General features: G+C 40.3%; 1 protein-coding gene across 3 annotated transcripts in view; it reads right to left on the bottom strand.

The window, feature by feature from the left end:
* Positions 1 to 1376: 1376 nt before the first annotated feature.
* fbxo38 (F-box protein 38) overlaps positions 1377 to 17811 on the bottom strand; it is a 54394-nt gene continuing 37959 nt past the window's right edge. For 2 of the 3 annotated variants that reach the window (XM_035162414.2, XM_035162415.2), the window contains 6 exons: positions 16332 to 16434; positions 15449 to 15615; positions 15187 to 15332; positions 3658 to 3761; positions 3070 to 3183; positions 1377 to 2948 (listed from right to left, as the gene is read on the bottom strand). In XM_035162414.2, coding sequence (XP_035018305.1) covers positions 2770 to 2948; positions 3070 to 3183; positions 3658 to 3761; positions 15187 to 15332; positions 15449 to 15615; positions 16332 to 16434 — 813 coding nt within the window. In that variant the 3' untranslated portion in view covers positions 1377 to 2769. The other variant, XM_047340683.1, reaches the window with a different exon arrangement.

Raw genomic sequence — 17811 nt, forward strand, 5'->3', positions numbered from 1 at the left:
TCGGCATCAACCTTGAGCTTTTTAGCACTCGTTTGGAGCAGGTGATTCTGGATTGCACGAACAGCATGAAAATCGTATGGTATGCCACTAGTGGCTCCGCTGCATATTCCACTACAGATCGTCATAAGCCGTTCTCTAGATTGGTATGTTGCAGGTATTTGGCTGGCATGCACAGTTTGTCAATGGTAGGTGCTGCTTGAAAGTGGTATTCTATTGTCAGACTGTTTTACAACAAGTACTACCATAAATTACAAATTTTTCCTCTCTTAATTGAAAAAACATGTGGGAAACATAGCACATTAATTTAAGGAATGTAAAGATTTTTTCTCTGAATGTGTTCGATGCATCTGAAAAGACAAGTATTTTCATATCTCTCCGATAAAGGATATATGGACCAATGCTTTAAAAACACAACTAACTGTACTATGAGATGAGATTAAATCAATGTAAAAAAAAACACAGTGCACCTGGTGAAACACAAGTGTAAGGTTTAAAATGAGAAACAACTTCTCCAAAAGTTTCATAATAAACTAATCAGACAGTGGAGATGTTGATGGCTGTGGGCTTTGTGGCTGTTAAATGCAGTGAATGAAAACAAGTTGTGCAACAGTGCCCCCTGCTGGCATATAAAACATGTTGGGATTTATGAAACAATATAAGCTTTAGGCTTATCAGTACATAGAAAAAGATACGATTACTTCAGACAATCTGAAGATAGATAATTGAGAGATAATACTGCGACCCCCATGCCAATCATACAGACGTGGGTAGAAAACGGCTTATGTAAGATGAAAGCAACAGGTTACTCGTTAAACATTTCTGGTAAATAATAAACATATGCCTTACATATGTCTGGTCGCTATCCTGACCAGACATGATCTAAATCTACTTAGTTTTTTTCTGTGGGTATCTGATAATCAAATGTGCCCTCTGTATGAACTGAAAACATCTTTTCTCAAGACGTGTTCTTCTGTTTCGGACAGGAAACTTGATTAAATCCGTCGAACAGCCCACAGCACAGACTACCATACAATTTGTGTGTATCTATTGTTATAAAGTTGTTCTTAAAAGTGTAAATGGAATTGGATATTATCTGCACCATACTTCTCATTTCCTAACTCCATGGCTTTTCCTTCACAACATTCCTTGACCTTGTGACGTATTGCGTCGGGTTCAAGGTTAGGAAAGGAGATTATTTGGACTTTCCGAACGCACCCTGGTCTCCCAGTCAATACTCGGATGTGGATGAAGGCTTTTTTTTTTTTATGTGTGAAGGGAACTCAGGTTTCAGAGTTATTCTACATTTGTAAATCTCTAATGATATGAGGATAACTTCATTCAATTGTGATACAGAAATAAGACAACAAAGGCAAAAGTTATTTTCTGTTATTTTATTTTATTTATCTGAAATAGTCTTGTTCTTCCTTTATAAACATATGAACACCATGGAAGCATATCATCAACCATGACATCTGTACATTTGTCAATACACAAACAGAAGTACAGACTTTAACCTGTACACTGCACTTTCTGTTTATGTTTTCAACAAAGATGTTCATCTGATGCCAGAAGAAAAGTAATCTAACCCATTTGGGCTATTAATCCTTCAAACACATTCCAACAGGTTGATGCTTCAGTTCATGTTCTGGTTACTGAGCTGGAAATGGACCCTCTCAATCTGTCATAATGTACATAGCTTAAATCAAACTGTCTGATTTAATTCCATGATGGAAAACTATCTGAATAGTGAAATAGTAAAAGAAAATTTAAAATTATTAGAATCCAATTTCAAAATTCAGAACAAATTTTGCTAAATGGTCTGGGTCGATGATAATATAGAACAGATCACCTAAAGGTAGATTCAGATATGTTCATTCTTATATTTGCAGGCTGAATTAGCAACTCAAACGTCAAGAACTGATCCACTGCTTTTAGCCTGAGTCAGTGGAAACTCAGCATGTCAATGTGCTAAAGACATGTCAGACATGTTACGTTTGCATGGCTGAGTAAGAATGTGAGCTGCATGTTGGAGCAGATCTAATTCATGACTTTCAGTGGACAGGAGTTGGCTATAAAATCTAGTTCCCTAATCTCTATCCAATGGGTCAAACGTGCAAAGAAAACTCATAGAAAAAGTTCATTTGGACTGAATAACTCGTTTTTTTTTCATTTTGTTCTTGCTGGTCTAAAAAAAACATCCACCATCCAGAGCCACCAACATCTTAGTTGACAGAAAAATAATCTGAGGGAAACTTATTTAAAAAGTATGGTTTGTTTGACATTTGTGTCTGCGATCAGCCATGGGTGGAAACAAGGTAGGCAGCCCGTCTCTGTGAGTCTTCTCCGTGGTAGCATGACAAACAAATAGGAGCTGACAGCTGGGCTCATGCCTGAACAGCACAAAGAGTCAAGCCTTTATTTGGAGCAATACTATATTGGAGAAGTGGCTCATTTTGAAAGCCACAGTTTTTATTCAAATAATGACATAATACAGTAAGATGATCAATTTCTCTGAAATGGCTGAAAAGCCATTGATACCAGCACCACCCAGTGCATTAGAAATGTAGTTATTCCTCATCCATGAAGTTAAGTTATCATGTTCAATACAGTTTGTAAGGACACAGGAGTGATCTTCAGATCCCACAGTAAACAGAGTCTGTGTCTTCACAAAACCAAATCTTTCCTCAGACCGGAGTTCAGGCCATAGCCTGCAGCACGACTGTCAGTGCATGGATCCCACTAATGTCATAGACAGGAGTGTTCTGTTGTCTAGATGTAATCATCATCCACAGGTTCTCCTGGTGTATCACAGTGATGAAGGAAGAGGACCACTACTCTCTGAAATACTCCTTGTTTGCTCTGTCGGCGCTCTGAGATCTCTTCCCCGATGGTCTCCATGCAGATGTCAGCTGACAGCTGGCCTTTTCGCCGTGGGGCATAGATGGTGGCTAACAAACAACACAAAACCAGAGAAAAATATTTTAAGGCTTCTATGATAAAGAGTGTGTACATTTAGAGAACTACCACATGGAGAGCCTACTAGACCAATGATGCATTGACTGCACTCACTGCTTTCATCATCTTCAAAGTCATAGCGGGCATAGCTGTTGGGATCAGCTGCTCTCAGTGTTCTCAGCCAGGGGAAGTCAGTTATCATGCTGTAGGGAGCCCCATCCACCATTCCTGAACAACATGACAGGAGACATTAATGGTGAGTAAGAATCTTGGACTCATGTCTCCAGACTGTGAATTGCTTGGTGGTCTGTTAAAATATCAACTTGTCAGTTCACATCCCTTCAACATCCCATCATGCTCTGTGGCATGTATAAAAATACTGGGCATGGCTAGCTGATTCTGAATCAAGACGGAGGAGGATAAAAATGTAGCGTATCATATAACCTATGTGGGTCTGTCCTGTGTTGTGAGTCGTTATGTTAAACAATCAGACCCAGACGACCCACTACCTAGTAGGGGGATCAACTACCTGACAAAAGTTTGACAAAAGGACTCTCACCATAGATACAGACTTTTGAAGATGTTCTGACACCTTTCTCAGACACTTTGTACTGGTTTTCATTGAATTTGTCAAGTGGCTGCCAATTAAATCTCCATTTTAAAACACTGTGTGGTTGATGTGTATGGGCATGACTCTATTACCCTCCAGTGTATAGATGTCCCTGCCCCAAGGGTATCTGGGATACTTCTTGACATCTTCTTCTGTCCTGGTGGCCTCTGGGAAGAACTCATACTTAATTAACTCTCTGGGAGAAAGACAAACAAACACAGTGATCAGAAGATGGAGTCACAGATAATGTTCCGAATAACATATGTCTCATACTACAACAATGTATGAGTGACGAAACATTAATAATGAGTTAAACTTTGGGTGTCATTAGATTGGTTGTTACAGATCTCTAAATAAAAAGGAAATTTTGTGGACTTGATACTAGTAACTCAAATGAGTATGATTATCTCTTGGCTCAACTATCTATTTAATCAAACATGCTTCATCTGTCCATCTCTTGTGTGTCCATGCATCTTCCTAGTGCATTTTTCTACATGGTGAAAACTGTTCATTTATGTATGCTTACCTAAGGAATTACACATCAAGTTGAAAGCAGCTATGTATTAAATGCACACACACACACACACACACACACACACTCAGGTACAGTACATTTGAACAATGTATCTTGAATGTAAGTTCAAACCCACAGCTGTGATATTACAGGCTTCAGTTTGTGGTGACTTAGTGGGAAATGTGTAAATTCTCTAAGGTGGCATTGTATTAATTTGTATTCTACTGAGAGCTGTTTCTATTTTTCATCCTCCTTCAGATGCACCTTGTGCATGTGAACAGTGCAACAACTGAACATCATAACCATCAGAAAAGTATTTTTACTGCAGAGCAGCCTAAGTGGATTGTAGTTGATTGCATAGGTGTTCCAAATAAAGTGCCAACTGACAGTACCTATAGGAGCGAAAAATGACTTGGCTTCCCAGTTCTTAATGGTAGAAGTTTAATGAGCTGGTGAGATTTGACAAGGGATGAAGCAGTTTCTGGTATCAATATGTACTGTAATAAAATTCCCAACAGAAAGTAGAACCATTTCAATCTTTAATTACCATGATTAATGTGGTGATTTAGTCAATAACGTCCAGCATCAGCCAAAGTTTGCAAATCTCCAAAACACAGGCATAGCAAGCAACTTGGATTTGTTACGTGTAGTAAAAACATGCCGGAAGGAGTGGAAACCAGGGGAGCTTCTAAATACTCTGGCCATAAGTAGCACCAGCAAGCATTCACTGTCACCGAACATTTTTTAACAAAAGCAGATATTTTGTCCGGACTTTTTATTACACAACTGCTTGCTGTCCTGGCTCCAAAATGGTGGAACCAGCTCACCATTGACATCAGTACTGCAGAAAGTCTACACATCTTCCGCCGCAGGCTAAAGACACATCTCTTCCGACTTCACCTTGGTTAAGAAGATGATGTCTAATAACCATCTTCATCTGTCTGTGTTTATATTAATTAAAATTATGTTTAGTTGCTATTAGGGGTGGGCGATATATCAAATATACTCAATATATCCCGGCTTGTTCCACGTGAGATGTATTAAATGACTATATTGCGACCATCGTGTACAAATGGTCACGTGAATGTTTTAAGCCGTCAGCATGAAATTCTTATTGTTTCACTTCTCTCGCTCTCTTCTAATGCCCTTCTCACAGCAGACAGCACACTCCCCCACCCATCCATAAAACTCTCCTACGGGCATGCATATTTTTGTATCAGGAGAGGAGGGAAGAGAGCATGGAGAGAGCGAAAAATTTAAACATCAAGCAAGCATCTACAAAAGGAGGGAAATGCTATAAGTGGGGATTTTCATGGAGCTGGTATGATCGGAAAACCTGGTTAACAGGATGCGAACTAGCTAACGCCTTGTTTTGCTACCCCTGTATTCTATATTTCACCCCTGATGGCAGCACGGACACAGCGTGGACAACTACGGGTGTCAGTGACATGCATCTGTCAGAGAAGGTGAAAAAGCACGAAACATCAAAGATGCATATGGACAGTTGCCTGAAATTTTCGGTGTTTGGGAGGGTCAACATTGCCACTCAGTTGAGCGAGAGCCACAGGTCAGTTCTGCACCGTCACAACGATGAGGTAAACAAGAATCGTCACATTTTAGCCCGTCTTATTGATTGTTTGAAGTTCTGTGGAGTATTCGAGTTAGCTTTGCGAGGCAAAGATGAAAATGAGGGCTCCAGTAACCCTGGGATTTTTCGTGGACTGGACGACTTAGTGATGTCGCTAGACGAGGTGTTTGAGGAACACCTGAAAACAGTCTTCAGGGGCACGTCAAAGACTGTGCAAAATGAGCTACTGGATTGCATGTTATCAGTCATCAGGGAACGTATCATGCATGAGATGAAGTCGGCTAGATTCGTAGCCATCCAAGCAGATGAGACCATGGATGTTTCTACCCAAACTCAGTTGGTTCTTGTGTTGAGATACATCGACAGGAACCATGCTGTGCACGAACGTTTCTTTGAGTTTGTCCCTATCTTGGACGCAACGGCCAACTCCATTGCCAGTGTGATTTTGGATAGACTGAACAGTCTTATCTCTGAGGAAAAAAAGGTAAACTTATCGCGCAAGCATACGAGTGCCAGTGTGATGATGGGAGAGAGGGCTGGTGTGCAGCAAAAGATGCATGAACATTATGAAAATGCCCATTATGTGCATTGCTACGCACATCAGCTTAACTTCTTTATGCAGCAAGCCACTTCTTGCATCCCAGCAGTGAGTTTTCTTTTCCGATATCAGTGGAATTGCGCACTGGCATTCTTGACCAGATTGTTGCACAAAGGCTGTCAAGAGCATCATCCACAAGATGGAACTTCAACAGCAGAATTGTGAACACTGTTTATGAGAACCTAGATGACCGCATAGAGTGATTAAAAACCATCAAGACAGACAACTCATTTGATAGTGCCACAGTGAGGGAGGCATCTGGCTTCCGGAGGATGCTGCAGGATGATGATTTCCAGTGTTTCCTGCACGTGTTTGCTTACGTTGCCATGATGTATCAGCAGCTGCAGAAGAAGGATATTGACTCAGTCTTCATCAAACGTGCCCTCCAGAGCTTCACAAGCAGTGATAAGATCAAATAATATTGTTCATACCTTCTCGATATAGAACTTTGTCATAATCAAATGTATGCATGTTGTGATGGTTACAAGGTTTAGACACTCAAAAGTAGAAAACTAATTTAGTCATCTGCATCTTTGGATTTTGTACTCTTTACTCTTTGTGTAACAAAGTTAAGCACAGACATCAATTTGGAAACTTTCCAAGCCATTCCCAGAAGGTGTATCGAACAACGAACGATTTTCTAAAACAGGAATTGTGGGCATTGTTACTGACACTGCCTCATTCATATACTAACAAACACTGTTGCTCTGTCTGCCTTCAGGGACCAAAGCTCATCTCAAGAGCAGCAGCAAATGACAGCAGGAACCTCAAGGAGGGCCCTGGGAGAAAAGGAGCAGCAGAGGCTGTCCAAAGAGGTATCAGCATTTATTATTGACCATTTAAGTCCTCAAGGGAAAATCACCAACTTAGTTTATTACATTGAGTTACATTCAGGGCTGAATGGTAGGAGTCTTTTTTACTCATAGTGTGAACTGCTCAGTAACACACACACACACACACACACACACACACACACACACACACACACACACACACACACACACACACACACACACACACACACACACACACACACACACACACACACACACACACACACACACACACACACACACACACTTTATGTGTTTGTGTTATTGATATATTTTATTTTTATAATTTTTTCGACAGGTCTGTGACACAATCCTGGCCCATGCCAAAGAAAGGTTCTCCTTCACCTCCAGGATACTTTCTCTGAGACTTTGGCTCTGTTGAACATCCTCATAACCACTCCCATGACAACGACTGAAGCAGAGAGGTGTTTCTCGACCTTAAAGAGAATCAAGACATTCCTGGGAAATGCAATGGGACCGGAACGTCTGAATGCACTAGCCATGCTTTCCATGGAGGGAGTAATCAATCAATTTGCTCCTTTGAAAGAGAGACGAGTTTGATGAGATTGTCAGCCCCAGTTCCACTGCTCTTTATTCCGCTCTATAAAGTAGTTGTCTTTACATCCAATGTTGTCTTGAGGCTGAACCAATAAATGGCCAGGGGTGGAAGAAGTATTCAGATCATTCACTTAAGTAAAAGTAGAACTACCACAAAAGAAAAATACTCTGTTACATGGAAAGGTCCTGCGTTCAAAAATGTAGTAAGTAAGTATTATTAGTTGTTAGGGACAATTTTGTCTTCATCTCTATACTGTTAGTAGTTTATTCTACAACAATGCATCTTATTTAACTCATTCATTTTTCTTTATTAAAATCTAAATCTGAAAAGTAACTAGTAACTTAAGTAAGTTATCAAAGGAAGTAAAAAGTAAAACATTCTTCTGAGATGTATCGCAGTAGAAGTATAAAGTAGCATGAAATGGAAATTATCAGGTAAAGTACCTACTTAAAAATTGTACTGAAGTACAGTACTTGTAATTGTTCACAAATATGTAGCCTTAGGAACAATCCTTGTCTTATGTTGCCAATCAGTGGATACTTTGTGATCTGCACTACTAGCTGTAGTATAGAAGGCGATGCCAACATTAATTTCTTTGTTTAATAACACAGCTAGCTACAAAATAAATGTTCTTGATTTGCTGAACCTTAATTAAATGTTATCTGATGACTCACTTATTTTAGTAGTGGCAAAACAGGTCTCTCTTCATATTCAAAGTTTCTGATGGATGACATTTTATCTGTTGACCACAGGGGATCTTTCAGTCATTTTAGAGTCAAAGTAATTTTATTGAAGACCTGTTTACAGAATAACTGGTATTGCTATGTGAGGTGACCAGAAAAAAACACATTTTATGCAAATGTGCATAATACAATGAAACAATGTGTAGCTGACTTGAGTTTATTTACCCATTAAACAGGTAACCTTACGCTGGGTTCACACCGGACGCAGAAGCACCGCACACGCCATTCTCGCGCGCGCAGCCGCCTGGCTGTTCACACCGGACGCGCATTTCTCTGGAGGGGCAGATGGGTAAATTTCATCATGTGGGGGAAAAAAGGGAGAAATTGAAACTCCAGGAGAACAGTAGGGAAATCCAAAGTATGGGATTCATATATGATCATTTATATCATATATAATATGTCATTTATGTCGTTTAAAATCAATTTTCAGTGTGTATTCTGGCGCAATACGCTCGCGGCGAGCGGAAAAAATAGACCAGACGCCGAAACCATCGGTGCAGGGCGCGAGCCGCCCTTGGCGCTGCGCGGCGCATCGCAGCCGATGTGAACAGCCCAATTGATTAAGATGGGGGCGGAAAGGAGGCGCACAGCTTTTCGCGGTGCGGCGCTTCCGAGTCCGGTGTGAACCCGGCTTTAGCCATCATCGCAACAACTGCCCCCCCCTGAGAAAGTTTGCAGGAGCCGGCACTGGGAGTCAGTGGTTAAAATGTATTTTTCAACACTCTCCTTCAACAATGTAACCCCAACCTATTATTGTGTCCACCTCACTTCACCAAGGACTGCTCCCTGAATAGCTCCTAGTTCACTGCAGACTTTTACAAACATTTTGTTCTGAAAAATGATGAAGTTCCAACTGGACATACTGGAGATACAGGAGAGTCTGGATAACAACCTGTGAGTATGCTTTATTTGCTGTGGATTTGTTAGGCTTGAAACAAACAAGGTGACTAGTATAGAGAGCAGAGTTGCTGGATGTAGCTTGGTTGTTAACATTACTGTGTAGTGTGCAGAGTTGTGCATAAAAGCGTTCAAATATTTTTTGGGAAAGTTGAACTATTTAGTAAATTTTTTAAAATCATCATCATATCAGGCCATCCTGTGAAATACCAGAAGCGGGCAAAGATGTGTGTGTGTTTTTGTGCTCCCAGACACACAGTGAGATAAAAGGAGCGTTAACATGAAGTAGCCGGTAAGTGAATATGTTGAAGAACAGTGGAAACAGTGAAAATACAGAGTTTCTCTCTGGTCCCCAGCTGCTCAATAATCAGCGCCACTGCTTCATAATCAGAGCAGAAGCTGCAGTTGGTTTGTATCGTGCTGGAGTTTCCTGTGTCCTCCTCCCCTCTCCTGCTTACCTGCTCTCACTTTAACAAATAAACCCTCATCAGCTATTAGGACCTGATCAGTACATGAAGTTTACTTAGTGTTTGTTTGATTCGCGAGTTTATGAGACTGCATTTAAACATCATGAAAAATTATGTTACTGGGTTTTATTAAAATCTTGGGCTGCCAAGATGAGATCCAAGCTCAAGTGAATGTTTGTGCCAAATGTGAAAGAATTCCCTCAAGGTGTTTTGGAGATATCACTTTAAAATCGTGCACTTTTCAGAGTTGTTGAGTGAAGAGAAAGTTTACAAACTTTGTGAACCACTGTTTTTTTTTTCCAACCAATTTCATCTTTGCAAACGGGGTGATGTATGTGTTTACCTTGGAGTCACACACAGCGGACCACTCCCGGGTGAAAGCCTGTTAAAGCGTTAGAGTTAGGACGATTCCAAGGGCCAAGCACAGATCAGGACCCTCAGAGAACACTATTATTGTTATTATTATTAGTTAGTTAATGTAATTAGAATGATATTTTTATCTATTAACAGCATGTGTGTGTATGTGAGAGACAGAGAGAGAGTGAGGAGAGAGAGAGACCTGCCTATCACCTGAAGTTCTTTACGTTAACTTTTAATAGCCTATAACTACAGCCTTTGTGAGGTTTCTGGTGTGACTAATGTAGTTCCTTGAATAAAACTAGTCCTACATAAATACCAGTACTATACAAATTAATGGATTCAGTGAACAGAAACGCTGGAGAGCTTAAATTTTGAAAAGGGTACAGGAAGTGTTGCAAACATTTATGTTTGGCTTCTGAAATTTAAGTCATTGGCACAACAGCTGGGAGAAAAAAGTTAAGAAGCTGAAAATGTAAACAATGTAACTTCACTGATCTTTTAAAGATCTATTTAAATCAAATAACACCCCATCAAAATCTGGATACATTTACTAGCAGGTTAAACTAACTATCCATTTTCTAATTCTTATGCATCCATCTCCAGGCAGCATGTTATGAGTAATTTGTTGATGTAAAATTCATTATTGTGTTTAAAAAAAGGTTTTTATTTATATTGTCCATCTCTATTGCACAACAAAGTCCATACGTCACTTTGAAAATATATATATACACTGTGTGCACAATTATTAAGTGAGTATTTTGACCATATCATCATTATTATGCATATTTTCCAACTCCAAGCTGTATAAACTTGAATGCCTATTGGATTTAAGCATATCAGGTGATGTGTATTTGTGTAATGAGGGAGGGTGTGGCCTAAGGAGATCAACACCCTATATCAAGGTGTGCATAATTATTAGGCAGCTTCTTTTCCTCAGGCAAAATGGGCCAAAAAAGAGATTTCCATCAAACGTTTTGTTGCAAATAGTCAACAGTGTCGCAAGAAATGTGTTGAGAAAAAAAGACGGAAATTAACTGCCAAAGATTTGAGAAGGATCAAATGTGAAGCTACCAGGAACCCATTATCCTCCAGTGCTGTCATATTCCAGAACTGCAACCTACTTGGAGTGCCCAGAAGTACAAGGTGTTCAGTGCTCAGAGACATGGCCAAGGTAAGGAAGGCTAAAACCCAACCACCACTGAACAAGACACATAAGTTGAAACGTCAGGAAATATCTGAAGACAGATTTTTCAAAGGTTTTATGGACTGATGAGATGAGAGTGACTTTTGACGGACCAGATGGATGGGCCCGTGGCTGGATCAGTAACGGGCACAGAGCTCCACTTCGACTCAGACGCCAGCAAGGTGGAGGTGGGGTACTGGTATGGGCTGGTATTATTAAAGATGAGCTAGTTGGACCTTTTCGGGTTGAAGATGGACTCAAAATCAATTCCCAAACCTACTGCCAGTTTTTAGAAGACACTTTCTTCAAGCAGTGGTACAGGAAAAAGTCTGCATCTTTCAAGAAGACCATGATTTTATGCAGGACAATGCTCCATCGCATGCATCAAAGTACTCATCACTGCGCAGCCAGTAAAGGCCTTAAAGATGAAAGAATAATGACATGGCCCCCTTCCTCACCTGACCTAAACCCTATTGAGAACTTGTGGGCCCTTCTTAACGGGAGATTTACGGTGAAGGAAAACAGTACACCACTCTGAACAGTGTCTGGGAGGTTGTGGTTGCTGCTGCACAAAAAGTTGATCGTCAACAGATCAAGAAACTGACAGAATCCATGAATGGAAGACTTATTACTGTTGTTGAAAAGATGGGTGGCTATATTGGTCACTGATTATTTTTTTTGAAATGTCAGAAATGTTTATTTGTAAATTTTGAGTTGTTTGTTTATTATTCTCACTTTAACAGATGAAAATAAACAAGTGATGGGAAAATTTTCGTTTTTCATTTAGTTGCATCATGATTCTGCACACTAATAGTTGCCCAATAATTGTGCACACATAGATATTCTCCTAAGAAAGCCAAAACCTCACTTTTACTTTCTTAAATATTCAGGTTTGAGGTTTATTAACATTTTGGATTGGCCGAGAGCACTGTAGTTGTTCAATAATAAAATGAATCCTCAAAAATACAACTTGCCTAATAATTGTGCACACAGTGTATATGTGGAGTGGTTATCTAGCTCATTTGGGGCTGTTGAAGAGTAAAATGCGTTTGAGGTTGGTGGGTGGTTTAGGTCAGTATTATATTCTTTCATAGGGCACAAAATGTCCAGTGGCGTGCCTTTGCATATAGAACGGGGAAGAGAAATCCAATCATAACCGGGTAGGTGGCGTTTCCACTGTGTCTAACTGCTTCACACCGCTTCTTTCTTGGAGTTGCAGTTGTTTGATTTAGATAAGTGCTATACATATAAAGTTATTATTATTTAGCGTAGAAGAAATCAACACCAATCTGTGTTTCACAATTAGAAACAAAATTGGCAGTGTCTCAGTACTAACATTTTAAAGTCATTTATATGGTAGTATATAACTTTAGGTGGTTTGTATTCAAAATCCAGATAACCAATGGCTAAAAATCCAGTACAATATATTATTTAAAACAACCATAGTATAAGACGTGTAATGTAATGAGTAAAAACTTGTAAATTTTACAAATTTTACAGAGCGGCTGACAGACCTGAAACACTGACACATGCGCAGTGATGTGAGGATGGCCATCGACCCCAAACTTTCAGATGTTTGTACTTAGCATAGCAACTTGCCAACCTGTCTCCTCCATTCCTGCCCTGCTCTGCTCGGAGAGAAACTTGACTTTAAATTATGTAAAAGGAAGTAGAGACTCACACTGAAACAAGCAGCATTCAGCATTATCACGATATTCTGACATGACTTAACTGACAAATGATTATGCCAAGACTTTTGAAAAACAATATCTACAACCGTGCACATTTGCTTTACTTATTTAAAGGGGACATAGCATGCCCATTTTACCACAAGTTGATATGGTTCCTTGGGGTCTTAATGAAATGTCTGTAACATACTTTGGTCAAAATACCACAAGGATCATTTAAAACAGCACCCTTTTTACCCTGTATAAAACAGCCCTCCACAGAGTGACCTGTTTTGACTGCCTGTTCCTTTAAATGCTAATGAGCCAGCTCCCCCCTCTCCCCCCATGATTTTAAACGATATAAATTACATATTTTATATGATATAAATTATCAAATATGCATCCCATACTTTGTATTCCCCTTGTTGTCCTGGAGTTTTAATTTTCCCAATCACATAATTAAATGTCCCCCTCTGCCCATCCACTACAAGCACACAAGCAGACAGACAGAGAGAGAAAGAGAGGTGGGGGGGGCTATGAAGACCATCATTTACCCCCGAACCCCGACATTCAACGGGTACAACAACAAGCGGAGAAAGCAGAATCGCGGGCTGACCTTATATATACAGTCTATGGGGCTGACCAGCGCGGAGAAATGCTCGTCCCCTGTGAACAGCCAGGCGGCGCGCGCTGAGAACGGCGCTGCGCTGCCTCGCAGCGGCACTTCCGCGTCCGGTGTACCCCGGCGTAACTACTGTAACCCGGCGGAACTACTGTAACCCGGCGGAACTACTGTAACCCGGCGGAACTACTGTAACCCGGCATACAGTAGAGCTGAACACTGCGGAAGTCTTCCACACAGCTGGCAGTGTGGAAGACCGCTGCGAGGCAGCGCAGCGCCGTTCTCAAGCGCGCAGCCGCCTGGCTGTTCACAGGGACGAGCATTTCTCCGCGCTGGTCAGCCCCATAGACTGTGTATATAAGGTCAGCCCGCGATTCTGCTTTCTCCGCTTGTTGTTGTACCCGTTGAATGTCGGGGTTCGGGGGTTACAGTAGCGCTGAACACTGCGGAAGTCCTCCACACTGCTGCTGTGTGGCGCTGACACAAATTCCAGCTCACGCACGGGAGAGCGAGCGGTCGCTCCCGAGCAGCTGCTGCAGCCTCCCGGTCCCAACGATCCAGACAAATGCCACATGTGAGTGAATCGCGGGCTGACCAGCGGAGAAATGCTCGTCCCGTGTGAACAGCCCGGCTGCGTGCTTGGGAACGGCGCTGCGCTGCCTCGCAGCCTCCGGTGTAAACCCGGAAGTAACGAGTGTGGGGGACGGGGGGTGGGGGCCAAGACCATGGAGGAGACTTCCAGTTCCTTGTTACGACACAATACCCAGGAAGCGCAATCGAGTCGCTCAAGCATGACGTTTCTGACTTAGAGGAACTATAACAAAACGCGCGAGTGTTTTTTCCCCAGAGTTTTTGGGTTGGTAGACATGCCAGATACCCACATTAACCTGTAGAAGCACTAACAAAGTGGAATTTGCATGCTATGTCCCCTTTAAGGTTGTGTTAATATAAACCTGCATTACGGGAAGTTTTCATTCCAAAGTATTTTAAAAAGATCATCCCCCCGCAAATTTGATATGGTGTTGGCTATATTTTAGTTTCTTTATCATTATATTAATGTCATTAATAAATGATAATATTATAATTTTCATCAATTATATATTATTCAAATATAATACTTTATATACCGGTTTGAGTATCAGTACTTTTTGAACATTTTAGGACATTTTAACATTACCTTAGTAATACTGATAACTGTGATCATTTTGGTCACTATAATTATGATATGAAATTTTGACACTGTAATAAGAAACTATGTTAAGGAGATTGATTACTCCATTGTGCACCCGATGGAGCAAGTGTGTAAATGTAGTGCTGAACACACATGCCAAGCATTTCGAGAGACTGTTTCTCTGCACCTGTATGTGTCAAAATGTCGAGAGTGTGGGAGTTCCATTAGTATTAGTCAAACCATGACAACAACTGTTTTCAATGTGGAAACAACACTACCAATACAAATTTTTAGTGTGCCATCTCTTAGAAAAGTAAACACATCGTAGGTTCAGAGACAGCAGAGAGAACCAACACTGCGTGGCAAATATTTGCCATAAACTGATACAAAGGTAGACTCATCTGTGAAATACTACTCACTGGCTGATGTTGGCTATTGTGTCCATCCAGCTGCGAATGCGAACCTTGTTCCTTATGTTTGGAGGGTTGCTGAATTCGTGCACTACGGCAATGTGGTAGGGATATGGTCCCTGGAAAAGCTGACGCTCCAATGCCACTGTGTCAATCTGAAGACGGGAGAAAGACAAAAACAGTGATCCAGCAAGGGAAGAGAAAAGGAAGGAAGAGGATAGAGATAGAGGGACCCTTATAACAATTTAATTAAATTTTTAAGATTACCAACCCGATGCATAGGGCGCATATAGATGATGCGGTTCCGCTCAGGAGGCATTCTCAAAATTTGATCCAGGACCTGTTCCATGTCCAGCTTCTTACATTGAGCATAGTCAAACCTGTTCACTATGGGGGCACTTTCTACTCTCAGCTGCTTCAACACTCGACATCTGGTGGCTGCAGAGGGAAGAAACACAAAGAGACAGCGCAGCGAGTGACTCAGCATAGAGACTTAGGATAAAATGCTGTAAGTTATGTTTGTAAAACTCAGTGAATGTGAGGGCTTATAGAACTTTATTCTAGAGTCCATAAATTAACACAGTAAACAGAGAAGCCTGTACCAAAGCAGGGTAATGAATGAATGTTCTCCTCAAATGGACCTTTGTCAATTTAAATACTCAAGAACTATTGTCTTGGTGCCAGCTGTGGCAGCAGTTCTTCAAACTGCCCGAAAGACATCCTGAAATACGTCCTGAAGCAGCTGTGGTACAGTTTAAGCTCCTGAACCGAGCAGTGGAACTCACCGAGCTCTCCTCTCTTCATCAAACTCAGGTATTTCATCTTTCTTTTCTTTTTAAGAAGTAAAAGTAGTGTCAGATCATCATTGTTTGGTTTGGATTCCATCTTTCTTTTTATCAAGGCATAATTCTTTATGATCCTTATAATTTATTCGCTAACACGCATCTCATTTAATGTGAATAAAGCATTAATGTGAAATTAAGCTCAGAATTATTCGAGACCACTTTATTGAATTAAGGAACACTTGAATTTTTTTTTAACCAACACACCATTCCCTCCTGTATCAGCTTTTAGATTGTAAGTTCAGCTATTAGCTAATTTAAAAAGATTAATAATTCAAAAAACATCACTGAGTCATCAAATATCAGTGTTACCATGAATGAACATCATCTTGGGGCAGTCCTTGAGGACCAGTTCCGTGATTCCACAGTTGGTTAGAGTGATGCCCACCAGGTTCTTGCTCCTCAGAGATAAAATCTGCACAAACAAAGGCATCTCAGAATGTCAGTTACACTAACAAAGGATACATTGGTTTGCAGAAGTAATGTCCTCTACAAACATGTATAACAGAAAAGCAAGAAAAACTAAAGACAGACTTATGTTTAAGAATGATCTTTTTTTCCAATTGATGCACTGTTTAGGCAACAGACATAAGGAAACGTTCCCACTGACCTCAAGCCTGTACCTTTGAGCCCCAACTGTAACAGACTACCACCCTCCAGGGAGGGAAAACTGTTTTTACTTAAAAAATCAGGGGTAAGCCAGTGATTAAAATCCAGTCTCTGAGTTCAATTTTAAATGGGTGACACGTGGAATGAAGTGCCTATTAAATCTGGATGAAATAAATACTTTAAATTATGTCCCACTATTGAGCAAAATAAAATATATAATTCTAAGGCTATCATTCTGGGGTAAAGTGAATATAGTCGAAATGGTAGTACCTTCTCAATTTAATTATCTATCTATAATGCTCTCTCGGAGATTTCGGAGTTTATAGAAAAGCAGTATAACAAAATTATCAGAGATTGAGAAGGACCTTACAATCAATATTATAATAAGGTATCAAAAAAGGGAAAAACATCAGAAAAGCTATGGGGGGGAAATGTATCTAATATAAAATAGTACACCGATATTACTGGACACCAACTAGACTTCATAAAAGTTGGAAGTGTAAAAGTGAGCTGGGAACATACAGTACTTGTACATGATCTAGGAGTGTGCCTAGGAATATTGTTGAATTGGCTGGGTTCGGCTCTACCTTTACACCCACGATTTTGTCTTCTTGGCAACAAAACAATTGTGGAAGAAAACCTTTGTTAAACATTGTAGTCTGTGTTTGAACTGTTCTTATTAATATTAGATATTCATGATGAGAAGCTCTCACTATTCATACATTTCACCCTCGGTTTGAAGTGCACATGATTAATCATAAATATTCTCTCTCCATGGTGTACCCCCACTAAATATCCTCATTAAAAAAGCACGACGGGTAGTTATATCCTCGTTAAAAAACACTATTAACCAAATATAGCTAGTGTGGTGACATATGCACAAAATTTTAAAGGTACAATCTGCCATCTCCTAAACATACTTAAGTCAAAAATAGAAACTGCTGTCAGGAAATTCCAAAACACAATAAGATTTGTTAAGTGTCAAAGATAAGGCCAAACATAATTGCTTTTGATACCATTCAAAATATGGAACAGTAGGGGGAGATAGACTACTAGATTTAAAAAAAGGGGATGGAGAAACCCATCTCCTGATTGGATGAAAAGACATAGAGATGAAGGTGGACAATATAAGCAATGGTATCAAGGTTTAGTCTTAAGTTGGGTTCCGGAGGTGCTCAGGTTT

Source organism: Hippoglossus stenolepis, chromosome 7, assembly GCF_022539355.2.
Source record: "Hippoglossus stenolepis isolate QCI-W04-F060 chromosome 7, HSTE1.2, whole genome shotgun sequence".
Lineage (NCBI taxonomy): Eukaryota > Metazoa > Chordata > Actinopteri > Pleuronectiformes > Pleuronectidae > Hippoglossus > Hippoglossus stenolepis.